Source organism: Rattus norvegicus, chromosome 1 (genome assembly GCF_021556685.1).
Source record: "Rattus norvegicus strain SHRSP/BbbUtx chromosome 1, alternate assembly SHRSP_T2T, whole genome shotgun sequence".
In the NCBI taxonomy this organism is placed as follows: Eukaryota; Metazoa; Chordata; class Mammalia; order Rodentia; family Muridae; genus Rattus; species Rattus norvegicus.
In genome coordinates this window covers 142,872,001-142,890,602 of record NC_141534.1, presented here as the reverse complement: position 1 = coordinate 142,890,602, position 18,602 = coordinate 142,872,001, and the positions used below count along the sequence as shown (strand labels likewise).

The 18,602-nt window shown below is 38.4% G+C and overlaps 1 protein-coding gene across 1 annotated transcript in view; it reads right to left on the bottom strand.

The window, feature by feature from the left end:
• Positions 1–18,602, bottom strand: part of Agbl1 (AGBL carboxypeptidase 1) — an 893,368-nt gene that overhangs the window by 540,289 nt on the left and 334,477 nt on the right. The window contains 1 exon segment of the mRNA NM_001432252.1: positions 13,303–13,483. Within this exon segment, the coding sequence (NP_001419181.1) occupies positions 13,303–13,483 (181 nt within the window).

Below are 18,602 nucleotides of genomic sequence, written 5' to 3'. Positions count from 1 at the left end.
GAAACCTGGTCCTCTAGCAAGCTCTGTTAGGGAATACTATAGAACTCAACATCTGCAGGCATAAAGGCAACACGTACTTCAAAAGTCAAGCATAGACCAGGAAACATATGGAAAAAATGGACTTTGTCCCTCACATGCTCTGAAGGTCTTAAAAGCATAAATTCTCCAAGCTTAGAGGAAGCCACACATGCCAAGCTTATTAAGCCTTAGCTTGCTTGAAATCATCCAGAAATTAAAGCAGGCTCCCTGCATGCCCTTGGTAATTCTTTCAAGAACATAAATGATGAGTAAAAGCAGGAGGAGGAAATGAAAACACTAAGTAATTATCATGGCCACAGAGTCAACTGAGCATGGATCCCAAAAGGCTAGGATAGAAATTTCCTCTTTTAATTTAGAGCACTTCTGCCCTATATACCAATATAACACCCACACACTAAGAGTTGACTGAGCATATATCCAAATTAATATATATTGATTTCTAATCAAAATTTTTCAGATCTCTTCCTCTGCCACAACTTCACATGTGAGCCAAATTTTAGGAAATAGCAAAATAATCGTGTATAGTCAAGAGAAGAGTCAACAAACCCATATTAGACACTTTCCACTTCTCATTTTCTAGTTAGAAACCTTCAGATGTCACCAGTAGGGTGGACTAGAAGCTGTGATGTGGTGCGGTTGTGTAACTTCGAAGCTAAATACATAGTCTGCAGCTGGATAAATCTTAATCTAATTACTTATTTCAATGCTTACAAGGTATGTGATGCACCCTGGAGAATGTCACTTTTACTCACTTTTTAATTTTGAAGTTATGAATAAAAGGGGGAGATTCCCAGTTTTCTGGGAATTTTATTAATTAAAAGTCACACTATAAAAGGTAAAGTCATAAGTAAGCTAACATACCAATGCAAATACTAATGTTTATAATGTGTAGCATTCACAAGGATGTGAACACCCAGAAACACCATGCATTTTTAGTGTGGACATAAACCTATGAATTTCCTAATAGAAGGAATTCAACCAAATAGGCATCAGATACACAATTTACATAATATTTGATTCTACTATCTGTACTTGAAAATCTATCTTCGTGAAATGGCCAAATAAACTCATTAGAAACACAACAATACTACCCATCTATAAATTGTTTATGATGGAAAATTGTTTATTAACTGTTGTCTGTCAATACTCTGAGACTGCTATTTTAAAAATAATAATGATTGCACCATTTTCCTGGAAGATTTTGTTAGTCTTTAAATTATATCACAGAATATATGATTTGTGGAAAGTCTCAATAGATATGGTCACATAATTATATTTAAAGAAATGGGTGATAAACCTGAATGTCAGTTTATTGACAAATAACTAAGGTATCTTTTCCAACAGTGTTTTTGGTGGAATTTTGAGAAAAAAAATGTTCCAAGACTAAGACTTTAAGTGATTAATATACTTTTAAATTATACAACATAATACTCCTAAATTTGAATGTTTTTAATTTTTCCTTTTTTTAATTTGGTGGGTTTTTTAATTAAATTACAGTATTACATATTTCTTAATGGAAGTTTCATGGATAGTTTATTTTGGTTCATTCTTCAGAGTCCCCCTCATTTCCCTGTCTCTCCTCACTTTTTTGCCCCTGTTTCTATAATACTGAACTTTCTACAGAGTATACATTGTCTAAGTTTTGTTTTGTCTGCATGTAAGTATGCACACTACATGTGTGTCTGGTGCCCACAGAGGCCAGAAGAGAGTACTTGATTGCCTAGAACTGTTATGGAAAAGTTGTGAGCTGCCATGTAAGTGTGGGAAACTGAAACCAGATCCTCTGCAAGGGCAGCAGGTGTGCTTAAGCCTAGAATATGCATCTGTTACCACACTGGAGACAGTGGACATTGTCAGTAAATGAAGAAATCACATCTACATGGTGCAAAGACACAAACACTTAAGTGGAACATGGGTGGTTCATCCCGACAATCTCAACACTTGCAGGACAGAGACAGGAGGACTGCTATGAATCTGAGGTCAGCCTGGATTGCATCATGAATTCCAAGCCAGAAATCCTATTTCAAAGAAATAAACAAAACTAAAGCAAAACAACCCAAATGGTATTGCATATCAAGGACTTGATATACAGACATCTTATTGCTTATTATCAAAAGCAGCCATCAGGTGCGGTGCTTAGAATCCTTCTCTGGTTGGCTTCCACAGAGGCTCTATCCATAAAATGTCACTAGAGAAAGAAGGGCACATTTCCTGTTACCCGTTGCTAATAAACATGACTGGAGCAGATGCAGGCAAATAGTACTTTTCTCTAGAACTTCTCAAGATACAACCGCTACACTTCTGCCAAGAAACCAGCAGCAAGGAGGACTAAATGGTATTGTGCATTTGGAATTAGACCACTTCGTTGTCCTCTTCTTTGTGCCCCATTGTCCACAGAAATCCTAACAAGGTCCGTCTCTGCTCTAGTTTTATCTTGCTATGATCAATACCATGACCCAAAGCAACCTGGGGAAAGAAAGAGTATTCAGCTTACACTTCCTTGTCAGTGTATCACTGATGAAAGGAAGTTGAGTCACGAACCTGGAGGCAGGAAGTAAAACAGAGACCATGAAGGAAAGAAGGTTGCTGTCTCATTCCATTGGCTAATTCAACTACCTTTCCTAGATTTCCCAAGCCCATAGCTCAGGCATGACCCTGTCCTCAGGTGAGTTGAGCCCCCCATATCAATTTAAAATTAAGAAAATGCCTTAGTCACACAGCCCAGGTAAATCTAATCTAAACAAATCCTCCACTGAGATTTCCTCTTCCCAAGTGACTATGGATTATGTCAAAATGACAGCTGCAGCTAACTATTACAGCCCCGATTTGGTTTTCAACCCCCAGCATTTGGAGCAGCCACTCAAGACTGTAGGTTCTGGCACATGAACTGCTGCCCCTTTCTCCCTCCATCCTTACAGGAAACACCTGTTTCTTCTGTTTCCAATAATTTGGTGACTTGGTTACATCTGGTTGTAACAGTAAGACATGTACCATTGGTCTAGACCAATCAATCACAGCATGGGTCATAGTGAGAATGAAGTAAGACAATATAAGTAAAATAATTAGGTATGTTCTTGGCTCATAAAAGGTACTGAATGTTTTATTTAGGTCAAGTCTGAAAGTGATCTACTTGTAGGAAGTTTAAACATTCATAACCTGCAGTAGAGTAGACTATTGACCCACACTTGAAATGGTCCTAAAATGGTTAAGGTTGTTGAGATTTTTTATGTGATGTTTATAGTTTGAATCGTTTCCTCTTGTACATTATGCTGTTCCTTTTTTTTTAACACCTTGCTGTGTTTGCTTGCACTAGGCCCTTTGCTTATTATTGTTGTTTGTGCCTGGTCCTCAGTTTGTTTGGAAGAAGATAATCATGTTTATGGAGTTGGAAATACTCCTAGGATCAATATGCTTAGTCTCCTGTGAATAAAGCACAAGGCTCTGTGTTGGCTTCGTAAGAATTATACTGATCATCAACACCCAAAGTTTAACAAATGAGAACAAGGCTTGACCTGCTTCCCCCTTCAACCTCTCCCCCATTTATGTAGTATCTATACCTAGTTAGCAGCTTGAAAACCATCTGCTTTCTCCTGCATCCCCACTTTAACCTATCTACCAACCCTCCTTCTGATTTAACTTGGTTTGCTAATTCTCATTCTTTTCTATCTCATGTTTAAAAGAATTATGAGTCTCAAAAACACTGCATTGCTCCTGTCTTACTGAGAGCTCGACCTAATTCAATAGATAGCCCAGCAAGGAGATGAGAAATTGTTTCTTTTGGAATTAATCATAACAGATACATCGTTGTATTTGTTTCCCTGTTCAGACTTGCGTTGCTAAGGGATCCTTGACTTGGCAAGACTCACTATATTTTTCTTGCTAGAAATTCTGGCTGTGTCTCTCTGACCACTATTATCAAGATCTTCCAGTCATCCTCAGAGGTTCCATCACCAATGTCACAAAAGGAAACTGCTCTATTATTACACATGTTTGCAAGCTCCATGAAGGTCCATGATAAGTTTTAAATTAAATGTTTGTTATGGGGTTGGGAAAATACCTTAATCAGTAAAGTACTTGCCTTCCAAGAAATAGAAGATAAATTTGGTTCCCAGAACCAATATTAGAAACAAAAAGACTGGGTGTGACAGCTAACACTTTAAATTCTAGAACTGGAGAAGTAAAAACAGGTACATCACTGGGGTTCCTTGATCAGTCAGCCTTCCTAGTATGTCCCAGGCCAGTGACATACAGATGGATGGTATATTAATCAAGGTTCTTTAAAGGAAAAAGTAGTGATTGTGTGTGTGTGTGTGTGTGTGTGTGTTTGTGTAAAATATATAATGGATATGAAAAGTTATATATATATACATATATACATATTATATATATATATATATTGGGCTGTGGTCTAAAGAGTGCAAGAATGGCTGTATCCCAACCAAAAAGCCAGCAATTCAGTATTCAGCCAAGATAAAATGCCTCAGCTGTCCCAATCTGATGAATCCCCAGGAATTCATGGAGAGCAGCTGGTCTTCTGTCTATATTGGAATTCCAAAGAAGCAGATTCTAATATAAATGAGGGAATGACTCAGCAACAAGATAGATGAATTTGTCAGAGTGAGGGTAAACAGTCAAACACCAAAATATTTCCTTCCTCCTTGTTTTTTTATATAGGCTGCCACCAGAAAGTATAACCTCGGTTGGGAGGGAGGGGGTCTTCTAACTTCAATTGACCCAATCAAGAAAATCCCTCACAGGTGTGCCCAGATGCTTGTGGGGCTAGTTAATCTTAGATGTAGTTGAATTGACAACCAACATTATTCAATATAGACAACATCTGAGTCACAACACCTAAAATTATGTTTTTTTTTTCTGCACTTGTACACAAATACTTGAGCATACAAGTAAATGCATAAGTGCACAAAGTGTAGTCTAGCTCTGATTGACATGGTGATGTTTGGAGTCATTAATAGAATGCAAACATTATCTCCTTTTAGTCAAACATACACAGAGTACTTCTGGCAATTAAGATGTCTGTTAATACCATTATGTACAGAGAAAAATCAGTTACATTCAAACATCAGGAATGATAATCAAATACAATGTTTAGGTAAACTGCATCAAACTGGGGAGTATTTCTCATGGGGAAATCAAATATGTACAGGAAGAGTTTGATCTATATGTGGAAGACTGACTACAATAGTTGAAGCTTGGAGAACAAAAACTAAAACACAATAAGAGTAAACACCCACCTAATTATAAACAATGCTGTAGGCATGGCCAGACAATGGAACATCAACTGCAGAAGCATCTCAAGTGAAACTTAGATGAAGCACATTTTAAGTCCATTCTGAAATGGGCTCAGGACCTAGAGGTTTAAGCTTTATATTGTGAAAGGCCATGTATTCATGGCAGCATTGGGTCCTTCTCATAATGAGATTCTATGGCCTGCTGATTATTCTATCTGTGGAAAATGTGGTGATTTCCAATTCCTTTTCAACCATACTTGTTTGTTCAGTCCAAGTGATCTGCAAAGTACCCCGGGCTCTATGGTGAAAGATGTTGTATAAATAAAAGAGCAATCAGAGTCATTATAAATAATAGTAATGATGATGAATGCCATTGTCACTGGGAAGAAGCTGCCCTGCCATTTGGGAAACAAAGTAACCAGCTGTGAGCTGGAAATAATGTGCACACCAGCCAACACGCTCCTCAGTGACTGAAACCCCATTAACTTTGACCAAAGACCTGGAGCAAGCACAATTTGGAAGTATGAGTATTTGAAATAGATGGAGCTTCAACACTTAATCCCTGAGCTTGAACATGAAATCCCTGAGCTTTGGGTATGTGAGACTCTCCCCACACCCATGAAATGTCAATCAGGAGTACATTATCATCTTCCACCCACGGGGAAAACTGAGTCAATCAGGAAACACCCAGAGGTCCTGTTCAGTTAGCATGCCTAGTCTGATACTCTTTCCAATTTCTTTCTGACCCCTGATAGTTCCAGGGAAAGAGAGAAGTGAGCCAAGTTGGATAATATACTAACCAAATGGGGTCATGTCCCTTAAGTACTTTCCATAGCTGACTTCCATCCTGTAGGCTGAGAAAGCCTGCTAGTAAAATTCTTAAGCAGAGAGCAACCAGAGATTGACTGTGGACTTAGGGGAGCAGATGACAGGAGACAGCTGAGCTCTGGGCAGCCTTAAAAGACACTACCTCAGGGCCTGATCCAGTTTAAGATCCTAGAGACCTCATTGCTGCCAGAGGAGACTGTTGCTCTTCAGGGAAGAACCTGGTCTCCTGATCCTCAATGCAGTCAGCATTGAGCAGTCCTCATCAAACAATCTCTACCAAAAAAATAAGAAATCAATGAACAAATAAGTCAATTAGTAATCAAGAAAGGAAATAAATAAATGAATAGATAAATAAATAAATAAATAAATAAATAAATAAATAAATAAATAGCTGTAAACTACTGAGCCAACCTAATTGTGCTAATCTAATATATTAAATACAGATTGGTATACTTTTTCTTCTTTCTTCATTTATACTTCTTTCATTCATTCCTTTTTGCATCTATTACTTTTATAGTCTATAGCGTTAATTGATTTGCATTGACATGTCTTCATATATAACACATTTTGGATTTTCTTATTTCTTTTATATTATATTTTTATTTTATATTACATGATATATGATCATATATTATATGATATATAAGGTATATATAAAATTTGTGTTCTATATGATAAATACTACATGTCATATATGTTATATGTAGTCATTATATTCTTAACACTTTAAATTTAATGTATCTTTGTAGTTATCAAAAAAGAAGTCTATTGGAGTTATTTAATATTTCATTTTCTTTCTTGAAGGGATTAACCTTTCATTCATTGTATTTGCTTGAATGTTCACTTGATCATTTATAAGATTTTGTGTCTCTTTATGACCCTTTTTATTTGTTGTTTCCCAACCCTTTACTGACACCAGATTTCTGTATTATCTAATTTTAATTTTTGCTGCTATGTTAATGATATTTTAAAGTTTCATTTTCATTTCACTCTTTGAAATAATTTTTCCTCATATTATTTTATGTTCATCTCTCATTTTGTTTATCTATGGAACAGAATCTACATTCATATAGGACAAAAGATCATATCTTACTAAAAAGGGCTAAATGGGTATCTCTAAATGTTAGTCCTGCCACTCCCTGGTCATGTAACCTTAGGGCCCTCATCTGGACCTGAGCTCAAACTCTGAGCCCTTCTGACAGACCTCAGAGTTTTAGTCCCTGATACATCCTAAAGATAAGAAGCAGCATTTTGAAAATGAAGATACCACACTTCTCTTTTCCAGGCAACATTCCTTTCCATTGATGTGATACTCTTATTTTAATTTTATCCAGAAACCAGTAATATATAACTGAATTAATACTACATTTCTTTGCAGATTCAAGTAAAACTAGTGTAGAAGCATTGGTAATCATCATGAAGACTCATTGACAGAACCCTGAAATGCCAGTGGTTCACAAGTGAGCTAGGGGAGTTTTGGGGACCCTGTATGCCCAACTTCCTTTAATTTTTTTGTATGTTCTTGTACGATATTTATATATTTTTTTATTAACTTGAGTATTTCTTATATACATTTCCAGTGTTATTCCCTTTCCCGGTATCCGGGCAAACATCCCCCTCCCCCCTCCCCTTCCTTATGGGTGTTCCCCTCCCAACCCTCCCCCCATTGCCGCCCTCCCCCCACCAGTCTAGTTCACTGGGGGTTCAGTCTTAGCAGGACCCAGGGCTTCCCCTTCCACTGGTGCTCTTACTAGGATATTCATTGCTACCTATGAGGTCAGAGTCCAGGGTCAGTCCACGTATAGTCTTTAGTTAGTGGCTTAGTCCCTGGAAGCTCTGGTTGCTTGGCATTGTTGTACATATGGGGTCTCGAGCCCCTTCAAGCTCTTCCAGTTCTTTCTCTGATTCCTTCAACGGGGGTCCTATTCTCAGTTCAGTGGTTTGCTGCTGGCATTCACCTCTGTATTTGCTGTATTCTGGCTGTGTCTCTCAGGAGCGATCTACATCCGGCTCCTGTCGGTCTGCACTTCTTTGCTTCATCCATCTTGTCTAATTGGGTGGCTGTATATGTATGGGCCACATGTGGGGCAGGCTCTGAATGGGTGTTCCTTCAGTCTCTGTTTTAATCTTTGCCTCTCTCTTCCCTGCCAAGGGTATTCTTGTTCCCTTTTTAAAGAAGGAGTGAAACATTCACATTTTGATCATCCGTCTTGAGTTTCATTTGTTCTAGGCATCTAGGGTAATTCCAGCATTTGGGCTAATAGCCACTTATCAATGAGTGCATACCATGTATGTCTTTCTATGATTGGGTTAGCTCACTCAGGATGATGTTTTCCAGTTCCGACCATTTGCCTATGAATTTCATAAAGTCGTTGTTTTTGATAGCTGAGTAATATTCCATTGTGTAGATGTACCACATTTTCTGTATCCATTCCTCTGTTGAAGGGCATCTGGGTTCTTTCCAGCTTCTGGCTATTATAAATAAGGCTGCAATGAACATAGTGGAGCACGTGTCTTTTTTATATGTTGGGGCATCTTTTGGGTATATGCACAAGAGAGGTATAGCTGGATCCTCAGGCAGTTCAATGTCCAATTTTCTGAGGATCCTCCAGACTGATTTCCAGAATGGTTGTACCAGTTTGCAAACCCACCAACAATGGAGGAGTGTTCCTCTTTCTCCACATCCTCACCAGCATCTGTTGTCCCCTGAGTTTTTGATCTTAGCCATTCTCACTGGTGTGAGGTGAAATCTCAGGGTTGTTTTGATTTGCATTTCCCTTATGACTAAAAATGTTGAACATTTCTTTAGGTGTTTCTCAGCCATTCGGCATTCCTCAGCTGTGAATTCTTTGTTTAGCTCTGAACCCCATTTTTTAATAGGGTTATTTGTTTCCCTGCGGTCTAACTTCTTGAGTTCTTTGTATATTTTGGATATAAGGCCTCTATCCGTTGTAGGATTGGTAAAGATCTTTTCCCAATCTGTTGGTTGCCGTTTTGTCCTAACCACAGTGTCCTTTGCCGTACAAAAGCTTTGCAGTTTTATGAGATCCCATTTGTCGATTCTTGATCTTAGAGCATAAGCCATTGGTGTTTTGTTCAGGAAATTTTTTTCAGTGCCTATGTGTTCCAGATGCTTCCCTAGTTTTTCTTCTATTAGTTTGAGTGTGTCTGGTTTGATGTGGAGGTCCTTGATCCACTTGGACTTAAGCTTTGTACAGGGTGATAAGCATGGATCGATCTGCATTCTTCTACATGTTGCCCTCCAGTTGAACCAGCACCATTTGCTGAAAATGCTATCTTTTTTCCATTGGATGGTTTTGGCTCCTTTGTCAAAAATCAAGTGACCATAGGTGTGTGGGTTCATTTCTGGGTCTTCAATTCTATTCCATTGGTCTATCTGTCTGTCTCTGTACCAATACCATGCAGTTTTTATCACTATTGCTCTGTAATACTGCTTGAGTTCAGGGATAGTGATTCCCCCTGAAGTCCTTTTATTGTTGAGGATAGCTTTAGCTATCCTGGGTTTTTTGTTATTCCAGATGAATTTGCAAATTGTTCTGTCTAACTCTTTGAAGAATTGGATTGGTATTTTGATGGGGATTGCATTGAATCTGTAGATTGCTTTTGGTCAAATGGCCATTTTTACTATATTAATCCTGCCAATCCATGAGCATGGGAGATCTTTCCATCTTCTGAGGTCTTCTTCAATTTCTTTCCTCAGTGTCTTGAAGTTCTTATTGTACAGATCTTTTACTTGCTTGGTTAAAGTCACACCGAGGTACTTTATATTATTTGGGTCTATTATGAAGGGTGTCGTTTCCCTAATTTCTTTCTCGGCTTGTTTCTCTTTTGTATAGAGGAAGGCAACTGATTTATTTGAGTTAATTTTATACCCAGCCACTTTGCTGAAGTTGTCTATCAGCTTTTTTCTATGGTCCTTTTTGTTTCTACTTGGTTGATTTCCGCTCTGAGTTTGATTATTTCCTGCCTTCTACTCCTCCTGGGTGTATTTGCTTCTTTTTGTTCTAGAGCTTTTAGGTGTGCTGTCAAGCTGCTGACATATGCTCTTTCCTGTTTCTTTCTGCAGGCACTCAGCGCTATGAGTTTTCCTCTTAGCACAGTTTTCATTGTGTCCCATAAGTTTGGGTATGTTGTACCTTATTTTCATTAAATTCTAAAAAGTTTTTAATTTCTTTCTTTATTTCTTCCTTGACCAGGTTATCATTGAGTAGAGCATTGTTCAATTTCCAAGTATATGTGGGCATTCTTCCTTGATTGTTATTGAAGACCAGTTTTAGGCTGTGGTGGTCCGATAGCACGCATGGGATTATTTCTATCTTTCTGTACCTGTTGAGGCCCGTTTTTTGACCAATTATATGGTCAATTTTGGAGAAAGTACCATGAGGAGCTGAGAAGAAGGTATATCCTTTTGCTTTAGGATAGAATGTTCTATAAATATCCGTTAAGTCCATTTGGCTCATGACTTCTCTTAGTCTGTCTACATCTCTGTTTAATTTCTGTTTCCATGATCTGTCCATTGATGAGAGTGGGGTGTTGAAATCTCCCACTATTATTGTGTGAGGTGCAATGTGTGTTTTGAGCTTTAGTAAGGTTTCTTTTACATAAGTAGGTGCCCTTGTATTTGGGGCATAGATATTTAGGATTGAGAGTTCATCTTGGTGGATTTTTCCTTTGATGAATATGAAGCATCCTTTCTTATCTTTTTTGATGACTTTTAGTTGAAAATTGATTTTATTTGATATTAGAATGGCTACTCCAGCTTGCTTCTTCTGACCATTTGCTTGGAAAATTGTTTTCTAGCCTTTCACTCTGACGTAATGTCTGTCTTTGTCTCTGAGGTGTGTTTCCTGTAGGCAGCAGAATGCAGGGCCCTCGTTGCGTATCCAGTTTGTTAATCTATTTCTTTTTATTGGGGAGTTCAGGCCATTGATGTTGAGAGATATTAAGGAATAGTGATTATTGCTTCCCGTTATATTCATATTTGGATGTGAGGTTATGTTTGTGTGCTTTCATTCTCTTTGTTTTGTTGCCAAGACGATTAGTTTCTTGCTTCTTCTAGGGTATAGCTTGCCTCCTTATGTTGGGCTTTACCATTTATTATCCTTTGTAGTGCTGGATTTGTAGAAAGATATTGTGTAAATTTGGTTTTGTCATGGAATATCTTGGTTTCTCCATCTATGTTAATTGAGAGTTTTGCAGGATACAGTAACCTGGGCTGGCATTTGTGTTCTCTTAGGGTCTGTATGACATCAGTCCAGGATCTTCTGGCCTTCATAGTTTCTGGCGAAAAGTCTGGTGTGATTCTGATAGGTCTGCCTTTATATGTTACTTGACCTTTTTCCCTTACTGCTTTTAATATTCTTTCTTTATTTTGTGCGTTTGGTGTTTTGACTATTATGTGACAGGATGTGTTTCTTTTCTGGTCCAATCTATTTGGAGTTCTGTAGGCTTCTTGTATGCCTATGGGTATCTCTTTTTTTAGGTTAGGGAAGTTTTCTTCTATGATTTTGTTGAAGATATTTACTGGTCCTTTGAGCTGGGAGTCTTCACTCTCTTCTATACCTATTATCCTTAGGTTTGATCTTCTCATTGAGTCCTGGATTTCCTGTATGTTTTGGACCAGTAGCTTTTTCCGCTTTACATTATCTTTGACAGTTGAGTCAATGATTTCTATGGAATCTTCTGCTCCTGAGATTCTCTCTTCCATCTCTTGTATTCTGTTGGTGAAGCTTGTATCTACAGCTCCTTGTCTCTTCTTTTGGTTTTCTATATCCAGGGTTGTTTCCATGTGTTCTTTCTTGATTGCTTCTATTTCCATTTTTAATTCCTTCAATTGTTTGATTGTGTTTTCCTGGAATTCTTTCAGGGATTTTTGCGATTCTTTCAGGGATTTTTGCTATTCCTCTCTGTAGGCTTCTACTTGTTTATTAATGTTTTCCTGTGTTTCCCTAAGGGAGTTCTTCACGTCTTTCTTGAAGTCCTCCAGCATCATGATCAAAAATGAGTTTGAAACTAGATCTTGCTTTTCTGGTGTGTTTGGATATTCCATGTTTGTTTTTGTGGGAGAATTGGGCTCCGATGATGCCATGTAGTCTTGGTTTCTGTTGCTTGGGTTCCTGCGCTTGCCTCTCGCCATCAGATTATCTCTAGTGTTACTTTGTTCTGCTATTTCTGACAGTGGCTAGACTCTCCTATAAGCCTGTGTGTCAGGAGTGCTGTAGACCTGTTTTCCTCTCTTTCAGTCAGTTATGGGGATAGAGTGTTCTGCTTTCGGGCGTGTAGTTTTTCCTCTCTACAGGTCTTCAGCTGTTCCTGTGGGCCTGTGTCTTGAGTTCACCAGGCAGCTTTCTTGCAGCAGAAAAGTTGGTCTTACCTGTGGTCCCGAGGCTCAAGTTTGCTCGCGGGGTGCTGCCCACGGGCTCTTTGCGGCGGCAGCAACCAGGAAGGCCTGTGCCGCCCCTTCTGGGAGCTTCAGTGCACCAGGGTTCCAGATGGCCTTTGGTGTTTTCCTCTGGTGTCTGAGATGTATGTACAGAGAGCAGTCTCTTCTGGTTTCCCAGGCTTGTCTGACTCTCTGAAGGTTTAGCTCTCCCGCCCACGGGATTTGGGTGCAGAGAACTGTTTATCCGGTCTGTTTCCTTCAGGTTCCGGAGGTGTCTCAGGCAGGGGTCCTGCCGCTCCTGGGCCCTCCCCCACGGGAGCCCAGAGGCCTTATACAGTTTCCTCTTGGGCCAGGGATTTGGGCAGGGGTGGGCAGTGTTGGTGGTCTCTTCCGCTCTGCAGCCTCAGGAGTGCCCACCTGACCAGGCGGTGAGGTCTCTTTCCAAGGGGTCTGGGAGCAGAGACCCCACCTTCCTTTATAAATGAAGCACTAGACTAGCTTAGCTGTGCGACTCTCTAGTACTTTAGTTTAGTTTAGTACTTTAGTTTAGTTTAGTACTTTAGTGCTGCGTTTTCATCTATTTCTATTTAAAGGAATATCATGAAACATATACAAATGTGCATTGAGGGCACATTGTTAATTGTTTCAGATAGGAGCCCAAGGGAGATCCCTATAGATTATCAAGTCACCTACACTTACACCCCTTTGATGAAATGGCAGTGGATTTTTACTACAGCAACACATATGCAGTAGTGGATCCATTGGGCCAGACAGGTGACATACTTGCCATTGATGACACCATCTGGGTTGAGCATAGGGATGATCTTGAACACGAAGTTTTCCCTCAGGAGCTTTGCTACAGGGTCACTGCTGACTAGGAACTCCAAGGTTCCCTTCATCACCCAACTGGCATTGCTCTCTCCTGGGTGAACTCGTGCTGTGATCACCTGATATGGACGACAGCCTGCAGGAAAGGGGGCACACAAAATGAAATGGATATGTTTTCCATTTCCATCAACAGTCTTCAGGGGGAAAGAATTATACCTGAAGGGCATGAAGTCAGTCTTAAGTAGGTTGTTTCTGGTATATATGATCTACATTTTTCCATTTTCTGTCTGCCTCCAGAAACTTCAAGACTCAAGAGACTGAGGACACCAGGCTCTAGGCTGTTATCAAAGCAAAGTACTTTGTGGTATGATAAAAAGCCACAAAGCAGATTTTAAACTAACTTTCCACAGTCCATTAGTAAAATGCTGGATATCAAAGATCTCAGACTGAATCTTATATTTGTCATATACCAGCTCTGAGATTTTAGGCAAATGATTAAATCTCTTGGTGCCCATTTCCTCACCTGTAAAATAGGGATATTTATAATAATGGCCTCATGTGTCGAGAAACAGAAAGATGTAAATAAAAGTGTCAAATACAATTTCTGCTATCCATTCCATGTTAGTTCACTCCTTATTCAATTGCAGTCTGTGGGTGTTGGGGGAAGGATGAGCACTGCCATTCCCTAGCATCAGTGATAGACAGAGAAGCTCACTGTTCTGCCTTTTATTCACAGGAGACAGCAGAAGCACCCTAGCACTGAGATATATTCTTGACCATTCCTGGGCTCACACAGAAAGTGTTGTCTGTTATGGTGGTAGAGATTGCTCCTAATACGCCACACAAGTTTTCTACTATTACACTACATCCCCAGCCTAAAGAAGGTTCTGTTAGTGACCACTAATGTCTATTCTCTGTATACTGAGAGATAAAGAGGAAAAGAAGGCAACATATCAAGAATTCACTTCTGTCAACTGTAAGCACATGGCCAAATCTATGGATGGACTTTTTTTCTGACTCCCTTTTTATTTTGTATCCTCATCTGATTCCTGACTGCTTCTAATCTTGCTCTAATAACAAGTGCTGTTTGCTGGTCATAAATAAATTTAGTCACTAAACAGCCTAAAGGTTAATAAAGAAATAATTTTGTTATAGATGGTTTGAATTAGTCCAAAGTAAATGAGGCCTTTGTACTTTTCAATGGTAGGGATTTTTAATAAGGAAACAAACTTTATCTCCCAATGTATACACGTACACAAAAGTATAAAACTGAGTAACTATTGATCACAGGTCTGAAGAACAGACAACAAAATATACAAATGAGCATTTATATTACTGATTTATGATAATACTACCAATTAAGACTAAAAGATTCACTCATTCTTTCATATTTCTACCACCAGTCATTGATCCACTGAGGTCTACACAGAAGGGGCATAGATCAAGGTGCCTTTTCCGACTACAGTGAGAGCAGTATGTTTGAATTCTTTTTAGGTCATCTATACATTAGAGGTAATTTTCAGCTATTCATTTCCTTGAGCAAGTGTCTTGAACCTATTACAGGAACTGCAACAGACATCGGGTTGTAAAAGTCAAATAAATTAAAGACCTTGTTCTAGAAGAGGCCATAGCATTTGTCTTTAGTGACACATATGCAAGTAAACAATGGCAAGAGACCTAATGGTGCTGTGCACAGAGCAACAAAAACAGATCTAAGAAGAGAAGGACATTCCCAGGATATGATGGTATTTGGACTGTCTTGAAGTATAAGCATTTATCAGACAGGAAAGGTTAAAGGGTCTTCAAGAGTAAAAAGGAAATGAGGAAGAAGATGATGAAAAAGAAGAGGAGGAAGAGGAAGAGGAGGCCAGTGTACTATAAAATGAAGAGATACCGGAAGCAAAGAGATGTAGGTAGAGAAGAATGAACTTAAAAAAGATTGCCACGTATGTGTATTTATAGGGTAGAAGCAGGAATTGGATGTTTCCTATAGGTCAAATATTCTTAACAATAAAGTTAGCATGTCACTGGTAGGCCACACACATTAACAGAGTGCTCTGTAGATTTACCAGCAACCAATGAAAGAGAAAATGTTTTGTTTATGAAATACATGCCACAAACTGCTTCTAGCCTGTATATTTTCTTGACTCTCCTTCTAACTACCAGAGACCTGCTTTGGGACAGGAGCAGGGATTTCCCCCAAATAAAATACTCTATTTCATTAATACATTTGAAAGCAGGCATGGCTATGAAAAATAAGTGTTGCTAGTGAGATAAAAAGGTCTTATAGAAGATCTGATCAAAGGGGCAATTTTACCTGGCAAATAACTATTGCTTTTAAAATCTGTCTCCTGTGCTTTTTCTTCTCACCTTGCTCATAGATGTAGTATCTACCAGTGGGAAAGTCATCTTGAGTACTGATGATACATGATAAGTATAATGGTAAGTAGAAAGAATGAGTATTCTTGGTAAATTCTTTAAACAACTACATGTGCCTTCATTGGCTTCTCCAATATGTCTGGGCATGTGAGAAAAATAACTTATTATTTTTCCATGGTAATATAATAATATTTTCATTACATGCTGCTAAACTCTACCATGTAAATATAAGACCAAGTATAAAAATATTGACCAAGTGAATCTAAGACCAAGTATAAAGTAATATTTTGAATGGTATTCATTCAGATGTGCTTTCTGCAACAGGTCAGAAAGAAAGAGTTGAAACAAAAAGCATATTTGATGTACTTTACTGAAAAGAGCAGTTACAAACTACTACTTTAAGAAACAAGACTTAGTTGGGACTTAGTGAAAACTTAGTTGAAGATGGGACTTAGTTAGTAGAGAACTTGCCCAGAATGGATGAAATCTTGAATTCTATCCCTAGTAACATATAAACCTGGGAGTTGGAAAATGAAGGATTAGAAAATAAATGTCATCCCTGGCTATGTAGAGAGCTCAAGGTCAACCTGGACTACTCTGAGACCCTATCTAGAAGAGGAAAGAAAAGAAAAAAGAAGAGGGGTATAAAAACAATGTTATGATGGTTTAACATCAGAATAAAGGTGTGGCAGGATCTGTTTTATAAAAGAATTCTATTGTATATACATTGTATTTGCGTGAAACGCTGCCTGGATAATGGGTTGAGAATAGATTAGACAATCATATTTCCAGGGTTCAAAAATTGTTTCATTATTTTCATACTTGAAAAGAATCTTGTTAGTTTCAGGGGGAAATAAACACTGGATTTTCTTGGTTTGTCCAAGGATGCTATCCAGGAGAGCATGGGCTAGACCTTTAACATGTCTCAACACCCTGCAGGATGAAAGCTATAGTCAAAGTGACAATATTTGGTGTCTAGTGACAGTTTGCTTCCTGTTTTCCAGAAAGCCATGCTCACACATGGCAGAGAGGCAAGAAAACAACCTTCAGTCTCCTTTCATTAAGGCTAATCCTATTTCTGAGAGCAGGGCCTCCCTCAAAGACCCTACTATGCTTTTAGCACTTATATTGCAACATGGAATTAGATAGAAAGTAAAGACTTGCTCTATACTGCATTAGGTTTGCCTGCATGGCTAATCATTCATTAACTGAAAGTTATGAACAAGTATGTGAGCTGGAAAATATGAACAGTTCACTAACAACACAATTGAAATCAGCTAGAGGTCAGCTTTCTCACCATGTCATTTATTCAGCTACTTTTATTCCTTCCAAATCAAGCTGCGTTGGCCTCCAATAAAAAGCTTTCAGAGAAATAAAGAGGCTTGATGGATATGCACCCAATCAGAAGCGTATTTTCAGTTCCGTAATTGCACATTACTCTTTGTGCCTCTTAGACTATGTTCACTGACAACGTTAGCTAACAATATTAAGCACTCCTTGCCCCATATGAAAAAGAAATAAAAAACAGCTACTCCCTTACAGATTTCTGATAAGAATAGAATACTTTCATTGTCTGGGCCAGATGGCTCCATTACTTTTATATATATATACTACAATGCAATGGGCGAGTCAATAGGCCAATCTGAAATTTTTAAAAACAGAGGCTTCAGCAGTGTGTTTGTATCCTTGGGAGAGCTGGGTAAGCTATTACGCTGTAAGACTCATAGGACATAGCAGGCTTTTGGAACATCTTTAGCATGTAAACAGGGACATCTAATGAAGATGTAAGGAACACTTCAGCCACTCACGCTGGTTTGGCTCTTTCTCCCTCTGTGATTTCAAACAATTCCACAGTCCTATCGGTGACTTCAGCTTATGGGACCAGTGAGTTGTAGCAGCAAATGGCACTCCTGAGAACTCATAATAGGTAACAGCTGTAAAGAGCATGCAAAACACATCCTAGGAGGCTTTCCCATATAATTGATGATTTGGGCTGTAGTAAATCATTTCTGCTGGGCAAAATGTATCAGATACTAATATTTGCATTTTTCCCCTCTGGATTCCTTGAAATCAATCCAAAGGAACATTGCTACCTATGGGCTATCAATAATTTGGCCATATTTTTAAATGAAAAATTAAATCCTGAGTTTCTATCAGTGATAATGAGATCTGTAAAATGAAAGTAGTACCCAGTATGAACTTGAACAATGGCCAAGAGATATTAGCCTATTAGCTTATCAGAAGTTAAGGAGAACTAAAGGCATGTACTATGTTACACATGTGTGCGCAATTATATGAACATCTGTTCACTTCCACCTTCTACCTTCTTTTTTCAACAAAATCTACTCTGGCACTCTGCAGGGTAGTAGAGATGGTGAGAGAAATGTAACAGATTCTTCTTTCAAGAGAAAAGATTGTCTAGTGAGAAAGGATGCTGACACACATAGTTACTGCCCAATATGACCAGAGAAATTTCTCAAGATATTCCTAAAGTGGATTTCTCATTCTTATATTACTCATACCAGTTCTAGTAACTGGGAGTGATAAAAATAGCAGCCACAGGACATGATCTTAAGGAATTAATATGGAAAAAGAATACTATTTACCCATAGAAAGTATTATAATCTCCAAAACTAAAAGGATAATAATAATAATAATAATAATAAAGGAAAACAAACACAAAATAAGTAAAATACATGAGACTAAAGATAAAAAATAATATAAGTATCTTGAGAATGTTGATATAAGGTATCTATGACAAAATTTAGAAAATGAGAAGTAATAGAAAACACTATTGTACCAGAGCAGTGAGCATCCATCTGTTCGTAGTTCTAAGATCTATTTAAAGATAACTATACATAGAAATGCACCTGTCA